The 19,833-nt window shown below is 52.0% G+C and overlaps 2 protein-coding genes and 10 non-coding genes across 14 annotated transcripts in view; 10 read left to right on the top strand and 2 right to left on the bottom strand.

Annotated features, from left to right (window-relative positions):
• The window catches only part of LOC137491262 (tripartite motif-containing protein 16-like), a 496,597-nt gene that overhangs the window by 151,069 nt on the left and 325,695 nt on the right, over positions 1–19,833 (bottom strand). The gene's annotated exons all lie outside the window — the stretch shown is intronic.
• LOC137494289 (U1 spliceosomal RNA) lies at positions 1,313–1,476 on the top strand. Its single transcript, XR_011014249.1, has one exon. It is a non-coding gene; the product is annotated as a U1 spliceosomal RNA (small nuclear RNA).
• Positions 2,862–3,026, top strand: LOC137494290 (U1 spliceosomal RNA). The gene has a single exon (XR_011014250.2). It is a non-coding gene; the product is annotated as a U1 spliceosomal RNA (small nuclear RNA).
• Positions 4,412–4,575, top strand: LOC137494291 (U1 spliceosomal RNA). The gene has a single exon (XR_011014251.2). It is a non-coding gene; the product is annotated as a U1 spliceosomal RNA (small nuclear RNA).
• On the top strand, positions 5,961–6,124 carry LOC137494292 (U1 spliceosomal RNA). The gene has a single exon (XR_011014252.1). It is a non-coding gene; the product is annotated as a U1 spliceosomal RNA (small nuclear RNA).
• On the top strand, positions 7,510–7,673 carry LOC137494293 (U1 spliceosomal RNA). The gene has a single exon (XR_011014253.1). It is a non-coding gene; the product is annotated as a U1 spliceosomal RNA (small nuclear RNA).
• On the top strand, positions 9,064–9,227 carry LOC137494294 (U1 spliceosomal RNA). The gene has a single exon (XR_011014254.2). It is a non-coding gene; the product is annotated as a U1 spliceosomal RNA (small nuclear RNA).
• On the top strand, positions 10,613–10,776 carry LOC137494295 (U1 spliceosomal RNA). Its single transcript, XR_011014255.1, has one exon. It is a non-coding gene; the product is annotated as a U1 spliceosomal RNA (small nuclear RNA).
• Positions 12,162–12,325, top strand: LOC137494206 (U1 spliceosomal RNA). Its single transcript, XR_011014166.2, has one exon. It is a non-coding gene; the product is annotated as a U1 spliceosomal RNA (small nuclear RNA).
• On the top strand, positions 13,716–13,879 carry LOC137494296 (U1 spliceosomal RNA). The gene has a single exon (XR_011014256.2). It is a non-coding gene; the product is annotated as a U1 spliceosomal RNA (small nuclear RNA).
• On the top strand, positions 15,264–15,427 carry LOC137494297 (U1 spliceosomal RNA). The gene has a single exon (XR_011014257.1). It is a non-coding gene; the product is annotated as a U1 spliceosomal RNA (small nuclear RNA).
• Positions 17,420–19,765, bottom strand: LOC100332323 (uncharacterized). 3 transcript variants are annotated; one of them, XM_021475742.3, is made up of 9 exons: positions 19,726–19,765; positions 19,018–19,078; positions 18,830–18,880; positions 18,639–18,683; positions 18,503–18,564; positions 18,299–18,351; positions 18,179–18,219; positions 17,930–18,083; positions 17,420–17,714 (listed from the first exon to the last, which is right to left on the bottom strand). In XM_021475742.3, exons 1-9 carry the CDS (start codon positions 19,731–19,733, stop codon positions 17,479–17,481), a joined length of 711 nt encoding a protein of 236 aa, XP_021331417.1. In that variant the 5' UTR covers positions 19,734–19,765; the 3' UTR covers positions 17,420–17,478. The 3 variants fall into 3 exon arrangements, with proteins under 3 accessions (XP_021331417.1, XP_021331416.1, XP_073805082.1); XM_021475741.3 differs by lacking the exon at positions 19,726–19,765 and having other exon boundaries at positions 19,018–19,418; XM_073948981.1 differs by lacking the exon at positions 19,726–19,765 and having other exon boundaries at positions 17,582–17,695; positions 19,018–19,261.

The raw sequence follows: 19,833 nt of genomic DNA, 5'->3' as shown, positions 1-19,833 counted from the left end.
GCCATTTGAGGAGAGCTGAGCTCCAGCGAGGGGGAGCTTAAGCTTGAGCTCCACCTTTTTTGCACTTCTTCTACGAGTGATGTCACTGGGGGTAGGGTTAGGGGCGGGGTTGGTGTACGCATTAAAACAGCTTACAGGAGGAGGAGCGACAGCTCATGCTCCCCCTCGCTGGAGCTCAGCTCTCCTCAAATGGCTCTGCAGCGAGCACCCTCTCGCTGGAGCGGCGCTTCCCTCTCTTCCTCGTCCTTTGCCAAGCCTCTTTTGCTCCAGTAGAGCCGCGCGCGCCTGTGGAAGGCCTGCCCACCCGTCGCTAGAAGAGCCCGTTCTGACGCCGAAAACTACTCGAAAGGTCCCCCCTCAAAGCGGTTTGACCAGGTGAAGGAACACGCAAAGAGAGCCCCCGGTGGCTTTTGTCCGCCAAGCGAGTGTGCCCTGTGGAATGTCAGAATTTTATTTTTACCGGCCTGCCGCTGTTACTGACGGAACGAATGCAGACCGTGTGAAAGGTCATCATTTTATCTGCCATTAAGTAAGCGAACGCTTCGGCTCGGATCAGAGGTAACTTTGTTTCAAGAACTGCAATCTTTTGCAGACGTCTGTGGCGTTTTGGGCAGAGGGACGGTTCTAAACCAATCTGAACCAGAGGCAATTTCGCAGCCAGCCGTCGGTGGTTTCCCGTCCCAGGAATGTAAGGTGCTTGCAGCGGGAGGTTGTTTCGTTAGCGCTTCCGCTTCCGTCAGTGAAGTTCTTTTGCGGAACGTTTGTAGATCCCGTCGTCTTCTTCAAGCTATGTCGTTTGAGCACTGTGCTGATAGGCTGACCTAAGAAAACAGGACACAAAACATACAAGGCAAGAGTGCAAAGCACGGAGCTCTAGGCAAAGGCGGTCCGAACCGCAGCAAAGCAGGAGGTCGACATGTCCAAATAGACCAAATCAGAAACTAAGCAGAGAAAAACGGCATCTGTAGAGAAAGAAAACAGATGGAGGAAAAGAAAGAAAGAACAGGAGGATCCCCTCCCCCCATAGAGGGTCTGTTATCCCCAGATCGAGTGCGTCCGGTGGAATCCATGTGTTGGCAGCCCCAACTGATGACAAAACACAGAGCAAGCATCTGGAGGAAGCTCAAACTCTTCATGCGTTGCCACAGTTACTAGCGAGTGGTTTGCAGGCACAGGCACGTCTGCTGCAAGTACAGCGCCGTCAGGAGACAGGGGTTGCTGGCCCATTCCCCATGCTCGGTGGCTGGGCATCACCGCCCTGGAGTACGGCCGATAGAAAACGGCGGCTGCCATTTGCGCCGCCCGGCAACTCATACTTACCTGGCAGGGGAGATACCATGATCAAGAAGGTGGTTCACCCAGGGCGAGGCTTGGCCATTGCACTCCGGCCACGCTGACCCCTGCGAATTCCCCAAATGTGGGAATCTCGACTGCATAATTTCTGGTAGTGGGGGACTGCGTTCGCGCTCTCCCCTGAGCACAGTGGTTCAAGACAGAGTTCAGGCGGTAGCGTCGGACCCGGCTGGAGCCAAGTGGTGCTCGCTGCAGAGCCATTTGAGGAGAGCTGAGCTCCAGCGAGGGGGAGCTTAAGCTTGAGCTCCACCTTTTTTGCACTTCTTCTACGAGTGATGTCACTGGGGGTAGGGTTAGGGGCGGGGTTGGTGTACGCATTAAAACAGCTTACAGGAGGAGGAGCGACAGCTCATGCTCCCCCTCGCTGGAGCTCAGCTCTCCTCAAATGGCTCTGCAGCGAGCACCCTCTCGCTGGAGCGGCGCTTCCCTCTCTTCCTCGTCCTTTGCCAAGCCTCTTTTGCTCCAGTAGAGCCGCGCGCGCCTGTGGAAGGCCTGCCCACCCGTCGCTAGAAGAGCCCGTTCTGACGCCGAAAACTACTCGAAAGGTCCCCCCTCAAAGCGGTTTGACCAGGTGAAGGAACACGCAAAGAGAGCCCCCGGTGGCTTTTGTCCGCCAAGCGAGTGTGCCCTGTGGAATGTCAGAATTTTATTTTTACCGGCCTGCCGCTGTTACTGACGGAACGAATGCAGACCGTGTGAAAGGTCATCATTTTATCTGCCATTAAGTAAGCGAACGCTTCGGCTCGGATCAGAGGTAACTTTGTTTCAAGAACTGCAATCTTTTGCAGACGTCTGTGGCGTTTTGGGCAGAGGGACGGTTCTAAACCAATCTGAACCAGAGGCAATTTCGCAGCCAGCCGTCGGTGGTTTCCCGTCCCAGGAATGTAAGGTGCTTGCAGCGGGAGGTTGTTTCGTTAGCGCTTCCGCTTCCGTCAGTGAAGTTCTTTTGCGGAACGTTTGTAGATCCCGTCGTCTTCTTCAAGCTATGTCGTTTGAGCACTGTGCTGATAGGCTGACCTAAGAAAACAGGACACAAAACATACAAGGCAAGAGTGCAAAGCACGGAGCTCTAGGCAAAGGCGGTCCGAACCGCAGCAAAGCAGGAGGTCGACATGTCCAAATAGACCAAATCAGAAACTAAGCAGAGAAAAACGGCATCTGTAGAGAAAGAAAACAGATGGAGGAAAAGAAAGAAAGAACAGGAGGATCCCCTCCCCCCATAGAGGGTCTGTTATCCCCAGATCGAGTGCGTCCGGTGGAATCCATGTGTTGGCAGCCCCAACTGATGACAAAACACAGAGCAAGCATCTGGAGGAAGCTCAAACTCTTCATGCGTTGCCACAGTTACTAGCGAGTGGTTTGCAGGCACAGGCACGTCTGCTGCAAGTACAGCGCCGTCAGGAGACAGGGGTTGCTGGCCCATTCCCCATGCTCGGTGGCTGGGCATCACCGCCCTGGAGTACGGCCGATAGAAAACGGCGGCTGCCATTTGCGCCGCCCGGCAACTCATACTTACCTGGCAGGGGAGATACCATGATCAAGAAGGTGGTTCACCCAGGGCGAGGCTTGGCCATTGCACTCCGGCCACGCTGACCCCTGCGAATTCCCCAAATGTGGGAATCTCGACTGCATAATTTCTGGTAGTGGGGGGACTGCGTTCGCGCTCTCCCCTGAGCACAGTGGTTCAAGACAGATTTCAGGCGGTAGCGTCGGACCCGGCTGGAGCCAAGTGGTGCTCGCTGCAGAGCCATTTGAGGAGAGCTGAGCTCCAGCGAGGGGGAGCTTAAGCTTGAGCTCCACCTTTTTTGCACTTCTTCTACGAGTGATGTCACTGGGGGTAGGGTTAGGGGCGGGGTTGGTGTACGCATTAAAACAGCTTACAGGAGGAGGAGCGACAGCTCATGCTCCCCCTCGCTGGAGCTCAGCTCTCCTCAAATGGCTCTGCAGCGAGCACCCTCTCGCTGGAGCGGCGCTTCCCTCTCTTCCTCGTCCTTTGCCAAGCCTCTTTTGCTCCAGTAGAGCCGCGCGCGCCTGTGGAAGGCCTGCCCACCCGTCGCTAGAAGAGCCCGTTCTGACGCCGAAAACTACTCGAAAGGTCCCCCCTCAAAGCGGTTTGACCAGGTGAAGGAACACGCAAAGAGAGCCCCCGGTGGCTTTTGTCCGCCAAGCGAGTGTGCCCTGTGGAATGTCAGAATTTTATTTTTACCGGCCTGCCGCTGTTACTGACGGAACGAATGCAGACCGTGTGAAAGGTCATCATTTTATCTGCCATTAAGTAAGCGAACGCTTCGGCTCGGATCAGAGGTAACTTTGTTTCAAGAACTGCAATCTTTTGCAGACGTCTGTGGCGTTTTGGGCAGAGGGACGGTTCTAAACCAATCTGAACCAGAGGCAATTTCGCAGCCAGCCGTCGGTGGTTTCCCGTCCCAGGAATGTAAGGTGCTTGCAGCGGGAGGTTGTTTCGTTAGCGCTTCCGCTTCCGTCAGTGAAGTTCTTTTGCGGAACGTTTGTAGATCCCGTCGTCTTCTTCAAGCTATGTCGTTTGAGCACTGTGCTGATAGGCTGACCTAAGAAAACAGGACACAAAACATACAAGGCAAGAGTGCAAAGCACGGAGCTCTAGGCAAAGGCGGTCCGAACCGCAGCAAAGCAGGAGGTCGACATGTCCAAATAGACCAAATCAGAAACTAAGCAGAGAAAAACGGCATCTGTAGAGAAAGAAAACAGATGGAGGAAAAGAAAGAAAGAACAAGAGGATCCCCTCCCCCCATAGAGGGTCTGTTATCCCCAGATCGAGTGCGTCCGGTGGAATCCATGTGTTGGCAGCCCCAACTGATGACAAAACACAGAGCAAGCATCTGGAGGAAGCTCAAACTCTTCATGCGTTGCCACAGTTACTAGCGAGTGGTTTGCAGGCACAGGCACGTCTGCTGCAAGTACAGCGCCGTCAGGAGACAGGGGTTGCTGGCCCATTCCCCATGCTCGGTGGCTGGGCATCACCGCCCTGGAGTACGGCCGATAGAAAACGGCGGCTGCCATTTGCGCCGCCCGGCAACTCATACTTACCTGGCAGGGGAGATACCATGATCAAGAAGGTGGTTCCCCCAGGGCGAGGCTTGGCCATTGCACTCCGGCCACGCTGACCCCTGCGAATTCCCCAAATGTGGGAATCTCGACTGCATAATTTCTGGTAGTGGGGGACTGCGTTCGCGCTCTCCCCTGAGCACAGTGGTTCAAGACAGAGTTCAGGCGGTAGCGTCGGACCCGGCTGGAGCCAAGTGGTGCTCGCTGCAGAGCCATTTGAGGAGAGCTGAGCTCCAGCGAGGGGGAGCTTAAGCTTGAGCTCCACCTTTTTTGCACTTCTTCTACGAGTGATGTCACTGGGGGTAGGGTTAGGGGCGGGGTTGGTGTACGCATTAAAACAGCTTACAGGAGGAGGAGCGACAGCTCATGCTCCCCCTCGCTGGAGCTCAGCTCTCCTCAAATGGCTCTGCAGCGAGCACCCTCTCGCTGGAGCGGCGCTTCCCTCTCTTCCTCGTCCTTTGCCAAGCCTCTTTTGCTCCAGTAGAGCCGCGCGCGCCTGTGGAAGGCCTGCCCACCCGTCGCTAGAAGAGCCCGTTCTGACGCCGAAAACTACTCGAAAGGTCCCCCCTCAAAGCGGTTTGACCAGGTGAAGGAACACGCAAAGAGAGCCCCCGGTGGCTTTTGTCCGCCAAGCGAGTGTGCCCTGTGGAATGTCAGAATTTTATTTTTACCGGCCTGCCGCTGTTACTGACGGAACGAATGCAGACCGTGTGAAAGGTCATCATTTTATCTGCCATTAAGTAAGCAAACGCTTCGGCTCGGATCAGAGGTAACTTTGTTTCAAGAACTGCAATCTTTTGCAGACGTCTGTGGCGTTTTGGGCAGAGGGACGGTTCTAAACCAATCTGAACCAGAGGCAATTTCGCAGCCAGCCGTCGGTGGTTTCCCGTCCCAGGAATGTAAGGTGCTTGCAGCGGGAGGTTGTTTCGTTAGCGCTTCCGCTTCCGTCAGTGAAGTTCTTTTGCGGAACGTTTGTAGATCCCGTCGTCTTCTTCAAGCTATGTCGTTTGAGCACTGTGCTGATAGGCTGACCTAAGAAAACAGGACACAAAACATACAAGGCAAGAGTGCAAAGCACGGAGCTCTAGGCAAAGGCGGTCCGAACCGCAGCAAAGCAGGAGGTCGACATGTCCAAATAGACCAAATCAGAAACTAAGCAGAGAAAAACGGCATCTGTAGAGAAAGAAAACAGATGGAGGAAAAGAAAGAAAGAACAGGAGGATCCCCTCCCCCCATAGAGGGTCTGTTATCCCCAGATCGAGTGCGTCCGGTGGAATCCATGTGTTGGCAGCCCCAACTGATGACAAAACACAGAGCAAGCATCTGGAGGAAGCTCAAACTCTTCATGCGTTGCCACAGTTACTAGCGAGTGGTTTGCAGGCACAGGCACGTCTGCTGCAAGTACAGCGCCGTCAGGAGACAGGGGTTGCTGGCCCATTCCCCATGCTCGGTGGCTGGGCATCACCGCCCTGGAGTACGGCCGATAGAAAACGGCGGCTGCCATTTGCGCCGCCCGGCAACTCATACTTACCTGGCAGGGGAGATACCATGATCAAGAAGGTGGTTCACCCAGGGCGAGGCTTGGCCATTGCACTCCGGCCACGCTGACCCCTGCGAATTCCCCAAATGTGGGAATCTCGACTGCATAATTTCTGGTAGTGGGGGACTGCGTTCGCGCTCTCCCCTGAGCACAGTGGTTCAAGACAGAGTTCAGGCGGTAGCGTCGGACCCGGCTGGAGCCAAGTGGTGCTCGCTGCAGAGCCATTTGAGGAGAGCTGAGCTCCAGCGAGGGGGAGCTTAAGCTTGAGCTCCACCTTTTTTGCACTTCTTCTACGAGTGATGTCACTGGGGGTAGGGTTAGGGGCGGGGTTGGTGTACGCATTAAAACAGCTTACAGGAGGAGGAGCGACAGCTCATGCTCCCCCTCGCTGGAGCTCAGCTCTCCTCAAATGGCTCTGCAGCGAGCACCCTCTCGCTGGAGCGGCGCTTCCCTCTCTTCCTCGTCCTTTGCCAAGCCTCTTTTGCTCCAGTAGAGCCGCGCGCGCCTGTGGAAGGCCTGCCCACCCGTCGCTAGAAGAGCCCGTTCTGACGCCGAAAACTACTCGAAAGGTCCCCCCTCAAAGCGGTTTGACCAGGTGAAGGAACACGCAAAGAGAGCCCCCGGTGGCTTTTGTCCGCCAAGCGAGTGTGCCCTGTGGAATGTCAGAATTTTATTTTTACCGGCCTGCCGCTGTTACTGACGGAACGAATGCAGACCGTGTGAAAGGTCATCATTTTATCTGCCATTAAGTAAGCGAACGCTTCGGCTCGGATCAGAGGTAACTTTGTTTCAAGAACTGCAATCTTTTGCAGACGTCTGTGGCGTTTTGGGCAGAGGGACGGTTCTAAACCAATCTGAACCAGAGGCAATTTCGCAGCTAGCCGTCGGTGGTTTCCCGTCCCAGGAATGTAAGGTGCTTGCAGCGGGAGGTTGTTTCGTTAGCGCTTCCGCTTCCGTCAGTGAAGTTCTTTTGCGGAACGTTTGTAGATCCCGTCGTCTTCTTCAAGCTATGTCGTTTGAGCACTGTGCTGATAGGCTGACCTAAGAAAACAGGACACAAAACATACAAGGCAAGAGTGCAAAGCACGGAGCTCTAGGCAAAGGCGGTCCGAACCGCAGCAAAGCAGGAGGTCGACATGTCCAAATAGACCAAATCAGAAACTAAGCAGAGAAAAACGGCATCTGTAGAGAAAGAAAACAGATGGAGGAAAAGAAAGAAAGAACAGGAGGATCCCCTCCCCCCATAGAGGGTCTGTTATCCCCAGATCGAGTGCGTCCGGTGGAATCCATGTGTTGGCAGCCCCAACTGATGACAAAACACAGAGCAAGCATCTGGAGGAAGCTCAAACTCTTCATGCGTTGCCACAGTTACTAGCGAGTGGTTTGCAGGCACAGGCACGTCTGCTGCAAGTACAGCGCCGTCAGGAGACAGGGGTTGCTGGCCCATTCCCCATGCTCGGTGGCTGGGCATCACCGCCCTAGAGTACGGCCGATAGAAAACGGCGGCTGCCATTTGCGCCGCCCGGCAACTCATACTTACCTGGCAGGGGAGATACCATGATCAAGAAGGTGGTTCACCCAGGGCGAGGCTTGGCCATTGCACTCCGGCCACGCTGACCCCTGCGAATTCCCCAAATGTGGGAATCTCGACTGCATAATTTCTGGTAGTGGGGGACTGCGTTCGCGCTCTCCCCTGAGCACAGTGGTTCAAGACAGAGTTCAGGCGGTAGCGTCGGACCCGGCTGGAGCCAAGTGGTGCTCGCTGCAGAGCCATTTGAGGAGAGCTGAGCTCCAGCGAGGGGGAGCTTAAGCTTGAGCTCCACCTTTTTTGCACTTCTTCTACGAGTGATGTCACTGGGGGTAGGGTTAGGGGCGGGGTTGGTGTACGCATTAAAACAGCTTACAGGAGGAGGAGCGACAGCTCATGCTCCCCCTCGCTGGAGCTCAGCTCTCCTCAAATGGCTCTGCAGCGAGCACCCTCTCGCTGGAGCGGCGCTTCCCTCTCTTCCTCGTCCTTTGCCAAGCCTCTTTTGCTCCAGTAGAGCCGCGCGCGCCTGTGGAAGGCCTGCCCACCCGTCGCTAGAAGAGCCCGTTCTGACGCCGAAAACTACTCGAAAGGTCCCCCCTCAAAGCGGTTTGACCAGGTGAAGGAACACGCAAAGAGAGCCCCCGGTGGCTTTTGTCCGCCAAGCGAGTGTGCCCTGTGGAATGTCAGAATTTTACTTTTACCGGCCTGCCGCTGTTACTGACGGAACGAATGCAGACCGTGTGAAAGGTCATCATTTTATCTGCCATTAAGTAAGCGAACGCTTCGGCTCGGATCAGAGGTAACTTTGTTTCAAGAACTGCAATCTTTTGCAGACGTCTGTGGCGTTTTGGGCAGAGGGACGGTTCTAAACCAATCTGAACCAGAGGCAATTTCGCAGCCAGCCGTCGGTGGTTTCCCGTCCCAGGAATGTAAGGTGCTTGCAGCGGGAGGTTGTTTCGTTAGCGCTTCCGCTTCCGTCAGTGAAGTTCTTTTGCGGAACGTTTGTAGATCCCGTCGTCTTCTTCAAGCTATGTCGTTTGAGCACTGTGCTGATAGGCTGACGTAAGAAAACAGGACACAAAACATACAAGGCAAGAGTGCAAAGCACGGAGCTCTAGGCAAAGGCGGTCCGAACCGCAGCAAAGCAGGAGGTCGACATGTCCAAATAGACCAAATCAGAAACTAAGCAGAGAAAAACGGCATCTGTAGAGAAAGAAAACAGATGGAGGAAAAGAAAGAAAGAACAGGAGGATCCCCTCCCCTCCCCCCATAGAGGGTCTGTTATCCCCAGATCGAGTGCGTCCGGTGGAATCCATGTGTTGGCAGCCCCAACTGATGACAAAACACAGAGCAAGCATCTGGAGGAAGCTCAAACTCTTCATGCGTTGCCACAGTTACTAGCGAGTGGTTTGCAGGCACAGGCACGTCTGCTGCAAGTACAGCGCCGTCAGGAGACAGGGGTTGCTGGCCCATTCCCCATGCTCGGTGGCTGGGCATCACCGCCCTGGAGTACGGCCGATAGAAAACGGCGGCTGCCATTTGCGCCGCCCGGCAACTCATACTTACCTGGCAGGGGAGATACCATGATCAAGAAGGTGGTTCCCCCAGGGCGAGGCTTGGCCATTGCACTCCGGCCACGCTGACCCCTGCGAATTCCCCAAATGTGGGAATCTCGACTGCATAATTTCTGGTAGTGGGGGACTGCGTTCGCGCTCTCCCCTGAGCACAGTGGTTCAAGACAGAGTTCAGGCGGTAGCGTCGGACCCGGCTGGAGCCAAGTGGTGCTCGCTGCAGAGCCATTTGAGGAGAGCTGAGCTCCAGCGAGGGGGAGCTTAAGCTTGAGCTCCACCTTTTTTGCACTTCTTCTACGAGTGATGTCACTGGGGGTAGGGTTAGGGGCGGGGTTGGTGTACGCATTAAAACAGCTTACAGGAGGAGGAGCGACAGCTCATGCTCCCCCTCGCTGGAGCTCAGCTCTCCTCAAATGGCTCTGCAGCGAGCACCCTCTCGCTGGAGCGGCGCTTCCCTCTCTTCCTCGTCCTTTGCCAAGCCTCTTTTGCTCCAGTAGAGCCGCGCGCGCCTGTGGAAGGCCTGCCCACCCGTCGCTAGAAGAGCCCGTTCTGACGCCGAAAACTACTCGAAAGGTCCCCCCTCAAAGCGGTTTGACCAGGTGAAGGAACACGCAAAGAGAGCCCCCGGTGGCTTTTGTCCGCCAAGCGAGTGTGCCCTGTGGAATGTCAGAATTTTATTTTTACCGGCCTGCCGCTGTTACTGACGGAACGAATGCAGACCGTGTGAAAGGTCATCATTTTATCTGCCATTAAGTAAGCAAACGCTTCGGCTCGGATCAGAGGTAACTTTGTTTCAAGAACTGCAATCTTTTGCAGACGTCTGTGGCGTTTTGGGCAGAGGGACGGTTCTAAACCAATCTGAACCAGAGGCAATTTCGCAGCCAGCCGTCGGTGGTTTCCCGTCCCAGGAATGTAAGGTGCTTGCAGCGGGAGGTTGTTTCGTTAGCGCTTCCGCTTCCGTCAGTGAAGTTCTTTTGCGGAACGTTTGTAGATCCCGTCGTCTTCTTCAAGCTATGTCGTTTGAGCACTGTGCTGATAGGCTGACCTAAGAAAACAGGACACAAAACATACAAGGCAAGAGTGCAAAGCACGGAGCTCTAGGCAAAGGCGGTCCGAACCGCAGCAAAGCAGGAGGTCGACATGTCCAAATAGACCAAATCAGAAACTAAGCAGAGAAAAACGGCATCTGTAGAGAAAGAAAACAGATGGAGGAAAAGAAAGAAAGAACAGGAGGATCCCCTCCCCCCATAGAGGGTCTGTTATCCCCAGATCGAGTGCGTCCGGTGGAATCCATGTGTTGGCAGCCCCAACTGATGACAAAACACAGAGCAAGCATCTGGAGGAAGCTCAAACTCTTCATGCGTTGCCACAGTTACTAGCGAGTGGTTTGCAGGCACAGGCACGTCTGCTGCAAGTACAGCGCCGTCAGGAGACAGGGGTTGCTGGCCCATTCCCCATGCTCGGTGGCTGGGCATCACCGCCCTGGAGTACGGCCGATAGAAAACGGCGGCTGCCATTTGCGCCGCCCGGCAACTCATACTTACCTGGCAGGGGAGATACCATGATCAAGAAGGTGGTTCACCCAGGGCGAGGCTTGGCCATTGCACTCCGGCCACGCTGACCCCTGCGAATTCCCCAAATGTGGGAATCTCGACTGCATAATTTCTGGTAGTGGGGGACTGCGTTCGCGCTCTCCCCTGAGCACAGTGGTTCAAGACAGAGTTCAGGCGGTAGCGTCGGACCCGGCTGGAGCCAAGTGGTGCTCGCTGCAGAGCCATTTGAGGAGAGCTGAGCTCCAGCGAGGGGGAGCTTAAGCTTGAGCTCCACCTTTTTTGCACTTCTTCTACGAGTGATGTCACTGGGGGTAGGGTTAGGGGCGGGGTTGGTGTACGCATTAAAACAGCTTACAGGAGGAGGAGCGACAGCTCATGCTCCCCCTCGCTGGAGCTCAGCTCTCCTCAAATGGCTCTGCAGCGAGCACCCTCTCGCTGGAGCGGCGCTTCCCTCTCTTCCTCGTCCTTTGCCAAGCCTCTTTTGCTCCAGTAGAGCCGCGCGCGCCTGTGGAAGGCCTGCCCACCCGTCGCTAGAAGAGCCCGTTCTGACGCCGAAAACTACTCGAAAGGTCCCCCCTCAAAGCGGTTTGACCAGGTGAAGGAACACGCAAAGAGAGCCCCCGGTGGCTTTTGTCCGCCAAGCGAGTGTGCCCTGTGGAATGTCAGAATTTTATTTTTACCGGCCTGCCGCTGTTACTGACGGAACGAATGCAGACCGTGTGAAAGGTCATCATTTTATCTGCCATTAAGTAAGCGAACGCTTCGGCTCGGATCAGAGGTAACTTTGTTTCAAGAACTGCAATCTTTTGCAGACGTCTGTGGCGTTTTGGGCAGAGGGACGGTTCTAAACCAATCTGAACCAGAGGCAATTTCGCAGCTAGCCGTCGGTGGTTTCCCGTCCCAGGAATGTAAGGTGCTTGCAGCGGGAGGTTGTTTCGTTAGCGCTTCCGCTTCCGTCAGTGAAGTTCTTTTGCGGAACGTTTGTAGATCCCGTCGTCTTCTTCAAGCTATGTCGTTTGAGCACTGTGCTGATAGGCTGACCTAAGAAAACAGGACACAAAACATACAAGGCAAGAGTGCAAAGCACGGAGCTCTAGGCAAAGGCGGTCCGAACCGCAGCAAAGCAGGAGGTCGACATGTCCAAATAGACCAAATCAGAAACTAAGCAGAGAAAAACGGCATCTGTAGAGAAAGAAAACAGATGGAGGAAAAGAAAGAAAGAACAGGAGGATCCCCTCCCCCCATAGAGGGTCTGTTATCCCCAGATCGAGTGCGTCCGGTGGAATCCATGTGTTGGCAGCCCCAACTGATGACAAAACACAGAGCAAGCATCTGGAGGAAGCTCAAACTCTTCATGCGTTGCCACAGTTACTAGCGAGTGGTTTGCAGGCACAGGCACGTCTGCTGCAAGTACAGCGCCGTCAGGAGACAGGGGTTGCTGGCCCATTCCCCATGCTCGGTGGCTGGGCATCACCGCCCTAGAGTACGGCCGATAGAAAACGGCGGCTGCCATTTGCGCCGCCTGGCAACTCATACTTACCTGGCAGGGGAGATACCATGATCAAGAAGGTGGTTCACCCAGGGCGAGGCTTGGCCATTGCACTCCGGCCACGCTGACCCCTGCGAATTCCCCAAATGTGGGAATCTCGACTGCATAATTTCTGGTAGTGGGGGACTGCGTTCGCGCTCTCCCCTGAGCACAGTGGTTCAAGACAGAGTTCAGGCGGTAGCGTCGGACCCGGCTGGAGCCAAGTGGTGCTCGCTGCAGAGCCATTTGAGGAGAGCTGAGCTCCAGCGAGGGGGAGCTTAAGCTTGAGCTCCACCTTTTTTGCACTTCTTCTACGAGTGATGTCACTGGGGGTAGGGTTAGGGGCGGGGTTGGTGTACGCATTAAAACAGCTTACAGGAGGAGGAGCGACAGCTCATGCTCCCCCTCGCTGGAGCTCAGCTCTCCTCAAATGGCTCTGCAGCGAGCACCCTCTCGCTGGAGCGGCGCTTCCCTCTCTTCCTCGTCCTTTGCCAAGCCTCTTTTGCTCCAGTAGAGCCGCGCGCGCCTGTGGAAGGCCTGCCCACCCGTCGCTAGAAGAGCCCGTTCTGACGCCGAAAACTACTCGAAAGGTCCCCCCTCAAAGCGGTTTGACCAGGTGAAGGAACACGCAAAGAGAGCCCCCGGTGGCTTTTGTCCGCCAAGCGAGTGTGCCCTGTGGAATGTCAGAATTTTACTTTTACCGGCCTGCCGCTGTTACTGACGGAACGAATGCAGACCGTGTGAAAGGTCATCATTTTATCTGCCATTAAGTAAGCGAACGCTTCGGCTCGGATCAGAGGTAACTTTGTTTCAAGAACTGCAATCTTTTGCAGACGTCTGTGGCGTTTTGGGCAGAGGGACGGTTCTAAACCAATCTGAACCAGAGGCAATTTCGCAGCCAGCCGTCGGTGGTTTCCCGTCCCAGGAATGTAAGGTGCTTGCAGCGGGAGGTTGTTTCGTTAGCGCTTCCGCTTCCGTCAGTGAAGTTCTTTTGCGGAACGTTTGTAGATCCCGTCGTCTTCTTCAAGCTATGTCGTTTGAGCACTGTGCTGATAGGCTGACGTAAGAAAACAGGACACAAAACATACAAGGCAAGAGTGCAAAGCACGGAGCTCTAGGCAAAGGCGGTCCGAACCGCAGCAAAGCAGGAGGTCGACATGTCCAAATAGACCAAATCAGAAACTAAGCAGAGAAAAACGGCATCTGTAGAGAAAGAAAACAGATGGAGGAAAAGAAAGAAAGAACAGGAGGATCCCCTCCCCTCCCCCCATAGAGGGTCTGTTATCCCCAGATCGAGTGCGTCCGGTGGAATCCATGTGTTGGCAGCCCCAACTGATGACAAAACACAGAGCAAGCATCTGGAGGAAGCTCAAACTCTTCATGCGTTGCCACAGTTACTAGCGAGTGGTTTGCAGGCACAGGCACGTCTGCTGCAAGTACAGCGCTGTCAGGAGACAGGGGTTGCTGGCCCATTCCCCATGCTCGGTGGCTGGGCATCACCGCCCTGGAGTACGGCCGATAGAAAACGGCGGCTGCCATTTGCGCCGCCCGGCAACTCATACTTACCTGGCAGGGGAGATACCATGATCAAGAAGGTGGTTCCCCCAGGGCGAGGCTTGGCCATTGCACTCCGGCCACGCTGACCCCTGCGAATTCCCCAAATGTGGGAATCTCGACTGCATAATTTCTGGTAGTGGGGGACTGCGTTCGCGCTCTCCCCTGAGCACAGTGGTTCAAGACAGAGTTCAGGCGGTAGCGTCGGACCCGGCTGGAGCCAAGTGGTGCTCGCTGCAGAGCCATTTGAGGAGAGCTGAGCTCCAGCGAGGGGGAGCTTAAGCTTGAGCTCCACCTTTTTTGCACTTCTTCTACGAGTGATGTCACTGGGGGTAGGGTTAGGGGCGGGGTTGGTGTACGCATTAAAACAGCTTACAGGAGGAGGAGCGACAGCTCATGCTCCCCCTCGCTGGAGCTCAGCTCTCCTCAAATGGCTCTGCAGCGAGCACCCTCTCGCTGGAGCGGCGCTTCCCTCTCTTCCTCGTCCTTTGCCAAGCCTCTTTTGCTCCAGTAGAGCCGCGCGCGCCTGTGGAAGGCCTGCCCACCCGTCGCTAGAAGAGCCCGTTCTGACGCCGAAAACTACTCGAAAGGTCCCCCCTCAAAGCGGTTTGACCAGGTGAAGGAACACGCAAAGAGAGCCCCCGGTGGCTTTTGTCCGCCAAGCGAGTGTGCCCTGTGGAATGTCAGAATTTTATTTTTACCGGCCTGCCGCTGTTACTGACGGAACGAATGCAGACCGTGTGAAAGGTCATCATTTTATCTGCCATTAAGTAAGCGAACGCTTCGGCTCGGATCAGAGGTAACTTTGTTTCAAGAACTGCAATCTTTTGCAGACGTCTGTGGCGTTTTGGGCAGAGGGACGGTTCTAAACCAATCTGAACCAGAGGCAATTTCGCAGCCAGCCGTCGGTGGTTTCCCGTCCCAGGAATGTAAGGTGCTTGCAGCGGGAGGTTGTTTCGTTAGCGCTTCCGTCAGTGAAGTTCTTTTGCGGAACGTTTGTAGATCCCGTCGTCTTCTTCAAGCTATGTCGTTTGAGCACTGTGCTGATAGGCTGACCTAAGAAAACAGGACACAAAACATACAAGGCAAGAGTGCAAAGCACGGAGCTCTAGGCAAAGGCGGTCCGAACCGCAGCAAAGCAGGAGGTCGACATGTCCAAATAGACCAAATCAGAAACTAAGCAGAGAAAAACGGCATCTGTAGAGAAAGAAAACAGATGGAGGAAAAGAAAGAAAGAACAGTAGGATCCCCTCCCCTCCCCCCATAGAGGGTCTGTTATCCCCAGATCGAGTGCGTCCGGTGGAATCCATGTGTTGGCAGCCCCAACTGATGACAAAACACAGAGCAAGCATCTGGAGGAAGCTCAAACTCTTCATGCGTTGCCACAGTTACTAGCGAGTGGTTTGCAGGCACAGGCACGTCTGCTGCAAGTACAGCGCCGTCAGGAGACAGGGGTTGCTGGCCCATTCCCCATGCTCGGTGGCTGGGCATCACCGCCCTGGAGTACGGCCGATAGAAAACGGCGGCTGCCATTTGCGCCGCCCGGCAACTCATACTTACCTGGCAGGGGAGATACCATGATCAAGAAGGTGGTTCACCCAGGGCGAGGCTTGGCCATTGCACTCCGGCCACGCTGACCCCTGCGAATTCCCCAAATGTGGGAATCTCGACTGCATAATTTCTGGTAGTGGGGGACTGCGTTCGCGCTCTCCCCTGAGCACAGTGGTTCAAGACAGAGTTCAGGCGGTAGCGTCGGACCCGGCTGGAGCCAAGTGGTGCTCGCTGCAGAGCCATTTGAGGAGAGCTGAGCTCCAGCGAGGGGGAGCTTAAGCTTGAGCTCCACCTTTATTGCACTTCTTCTACGAGTGATGTCACTGGGGGTAGGGTTAGGGGCGGGGTTGGTGTACGCATTAAAACAGCTTACAGGAGGAGGAGCGACAGCTCATGCTCCCCCTCGCTGGAGCTCAGCTCTCCTCAAATGGCTCTGCAGCGAGCACCCTCTCGCTGGAGCGGCGCTTCCCTCTCTTCCTCGTCCTTTGCCAAGCCTCTTTTGCTCCAGTAGAGCCGCGCGCGCCTGTGGAAGGCCTGCCCACCCGTCGCTAGAAGAGCCCGTTCTGACGCCGAAAACTACTCGAAAGGTCCCCCCTCAAAGCGGTTTGACCAGGTGAAGGAACACGCAAAGAGAGCCCCCGGTGGCTTTTGTCCGCCAAGCGAGTGTGCCCTGTGGAATGTCAGAATTTTATTTTTACCGGCCTGCCGCTGTTACTGACGGAACGAATGCAGACCGTGTGAAAGGTCATCATTTTATCTGCCATTAAGTAAGCGAACGCTTCGGCTCGGATCAGAGGTAACTTTGTTTCAAGAACTGCAATCTTTTGCAGACGTCTGTGGCGTTTTGGGCAGAGGGACGGTTCTAAACCAATCTGAACCAGAGGCAATTTCGCAGCCAGCCGTCGGTGGTTTCCCGTCCCAGGAATGTAAGGTGCTTGCAGCGGGAGGTTGTTTCGTTAGCGCTTCCGCTTCCGTCAGTGAAGTTCTTTTGCGGAACGTTTGTAGATCCCGTCGTCTTCTTCAAGCTATGTCGTTTGAGCACTGTGCTGATAGGCTGACCTAAGAAAACAGGACACAAAACATACAAGGCAAGAGTGCAAAGCACGGAGCTCTAGGCAAAGGCGGTCCGAACCGCAGCAAAGCAGGAGGTCGACATGTCCAAATAGACCAAATCAGAAACTAAGCAGAGAAAAACGGCATCTGTAGAGAAAGAAAACAGATGGAGGAAAAGAAAGAAAGAACAGGAGGATCCCCTCCCCTCCCCCCATAGAGGGTCTGTTATCCCCAGATCGAGTGCGTCCGGTGGAATCCATGTGTTGGCAGCCCCAACTGATGACAAAACACAGAGCAAGCATCTGGAGGAAGCTCAAACTCTTCATGCGTTGCCACAGTTACTAGCGAGTGGTTTGCAGGCACAGGCACGTCTGCTGCAAGTACAGCGCCGTCAGGAGACAGGGGTTGCTGGCCCATTCCCCATGCTCGGTGGCTGGGCATCACCGCCCTGGAGTACGGCCGATAGAAAACGGCGGCTGCCATTTGCAAGTACACCCATCTGCAGCCCGCAGATTGGGGCGGGGCTGCATATGGGGCGGGGCTGCACATGCAGTCCCGCCCACCAGTAATTTTATTGGTTAGTGGAGATTGGGGCGGGGCTGCACATGCACTCCCGCCCACCTGTAATTTCATTGGTTACTAGAGACGTAATAACGTCGATGCCACTACGTCGTGTCAGTAAACAGGAAATGCATTTACAACTTCTCGAAAATTGTTTTATTGTTAATAAAATACACAAAAGCGGTTATTCCTGCTAAATGTCTCAATGTTAATTAAAAATATTATCAAATCATGAATTTTATAGATAAAGAAAACAGTTAGGTGAATTTCATTAGTATTTTTCCTGCAAAAATATTCCTTCTTAAAAAGGATTCCTGAAAGATTACATTTACAGAAATTAACTAGTTTTACTTTTGCAGAAGTACTGGTGATAATAGTTTTTTGGCCACATTTAATTTTTCTACAAATACCACGATTGAACTATGATTAGTGCTGCTTAATATATATGTGTGTGTGTGTGTGTGTGTGTGTGTGTGTGTGTGTGTGTGTGTGTGTGTGTGTGTGTGTACAGATGTACAGCAGTAAGACTGACAAGTTACCAAGAAAATAATAATAATTTAAGATACAGCAGTTTTTTGATTGTCTTTAATAAACAAAAACAGTTAAATATTGTCATAGGGGAATTCCCCTCCAGCATTAAAGTGGCACTCTGCTGAGCAGTATCCTGGGAAGTCGATGGTGGAGTAGAATCCTCGCAGGACTCCCTTCCTGCCATCCCCAACATACCCAGGTGGGCAGTCTTTAAAAATGTCCCCACATTCAGGGCATTCAGTCAAGGAATATGGCACTCTGAACTCTTTTTTGTAGTCCTCAGAAAACCTACTCCAGTTGATGACACCTGAATAAAAATCAAGTACATTTAGCAAGACACAAACATAATTCAAAGTTTTACTAATAATACAGTACTGTTAAAAGTGTTTGGCATACTCTATATTCTTTATCATGTGTACACACAGACAGACAGACGGACAGAGATGAATAGAAACAAATATGGAATATGCCAAGCACTTTCCTTAGTCACTATTTATAAAGATTTGTTTATAAATAACTTACTGTCCAGCCAGATGTAGTGAGCCTGCTCCCTGAATTTAGCATTGCTAACTATTTCTTTGAAGATCCTGCACGTCAAGGAGAGGCGCAGGAAAGCCACATCACCATCCTCTGTGATGACCTTCAAAAGGATTTGCCGCAGGATCTCAGGAGGCATCTGTACAAAAATAGCCGACAATATCGCCAAATTGCCGCTTAACATATGTATATTAAAATAAAACTCAGAGTTAAAGATGTTTCTACAAGGCATACCGTGGTCAGATAATCGTCAGCTGGGACGGGGTCGATTGCCTCTAAATGAACAATAATAAAAAAAATTTAGAAACATATTTCTGCTGATTGTACCATTAAAAATACCAGTGTAAACCATACCTGCTCTCTGCGTTCTCATTCTTTTTCTGAGGCTTTTTCTTTCAGCATCTGACCTAAAAATGTTTAAAAAAAAAAAAAACTAAGATTAATGTAAAAATGTTATGCATTTTTTATTCAAAATTTTTTTAAGTTTTATGTAAAATTGCTAGGCTAAAGGTTCACTGATAAACTGAAAACATTTTACATTCAAGAGACCTAACTTACTTCAAGGGGTAGTTTGTCAGCAAAACTATGCACCACCAGTGTCTTAGCACGTGCATGTCAGACTGGAAAATAAAGAACAGATAAACTAATGCCAAGTAATATTAACAACAAAAAAACCCTAGAAAACAAACTTTACCTCATCAAAATCAAAATGCCCCTCCATCACAATGTATAGAGCATACTACAACATAAATAAACAGCACATTAGAGCAGATGTACAGTTGCATACTAAAATAGCATATTTGTTTTGTAATTATTCCAAGCAACAAAACAGCATATGCAAACATTAAATAAGTTTTTAAATAAACTTTTTTTTTTATTACTTACCATCAACACAAACACTCCACAGTTATTTGAGCAGTGTTGTTTGGGAATGCCCTGGTAATACAAAAAAAAACAAAAAGAACCCCACCATTAACAACAACAATTAGTAAAAAAAAAAAAAAAAAGACAAAATAAAGTGAAAACAAAACATTAACAGTAGTTAAGGAACAATGTTTATGGGTGAATCTTACTGGAATTTCATCAGCACTGTACTCATCCCATGTGTCTGAACATACATGCTGTGCTAGTTTTCTGTAGAGAACAATATTAAAAGAAACAAACATACAAAACATTAAACATTTAAATTGAAAGCTCTTACATCACAGGGCCTACAGTCCGTCAGACATTCAGATGGGACTGATTAAAAGAACATCAATGAACATATAAAGATAGATAAATCTGAACAAAGAGGAAAAAAGTGAACAAAAATAAACAAAAACGGGGATATGTGGTTTAAAACAGAACTACCATTATCCCGAACTCTGAACTTTTCACTCATAAACCTGTAACTGCTCAAGTAGCGTGTATCACTGAAGCCTCGTCCAGAGAGGGAATCAAGCCAATAGATCTCCCTTTTTTTTGGCTTCATGATCTATGACAGTGCAACTTTAACATTACATTTCATGAACTGAATCCTTACTTTTCAGGTTTTATATCTAAAATAAGTGGAAGAGTTTTATATTTTCTATTTATTTACTTGACATTATGTATTATATTGACACATACACAGATCATCCAGTGATTGCTCGTCCAAGAAGGTAGTAAAATGATGTCATGACTTGCCAGGTTTTCCTTAAACAAAATCATAAGAATTTTTTAAGAAATGTAGTATTTACAACACAAACACTAAATGACTTATTCTACACTGCCTCAGTAACAAATCACACAATAACACTCACAGGAACATTAGACAGTGGGTCACCACACATTGGAGGCAACCAAGTCACTGTCACATATGGACTGAACACATGGACTGTTATACCCTGTTAAGTGAAAATAAATTAAAA

This window comes from Danio rerio, chromosome 4, assembly GCF_049306965.1.
Source record: "Danio rerio strain Tuebingen ecotype United States chromosome 4, GRCz12tu, whole genome shotgun sequence".
NCBI classification, from domain to species: domain Eukaryota; kingdom Metazoa; phylum Chordata; class Actinopteri; order Cypriniformes; family Danionidae; genus Danio; species Danio rerio.
Note: the sequence above shows the minus strand (reverse complement) of the source record. Positions and strands in the feature narration are given on the sequence as shown.

Coding starts and splice junctions, on each gene's coding strand:
- LOC100332323 (XM_021475741.3), bottom strand. CDS start 19,119: ATGTTTTGTATGTTTGTTTCTTTTAATATTGTTCTCTACAGAAAACTA. Junction 18,684..18,829: donor GTGGAGTGTTTGTGTTGATG/GTAAGTAATAAA, acceptor TTTATGTTGTAG/TATGCTCTATACATTGTGAT. Junction 17,715..17,929: donor TCACTACATCTGGCTGGACA/GTAAGTTATTTA, acceptor ATTTTTATTCAG/GTGTCATCAACTGGAGTAGG.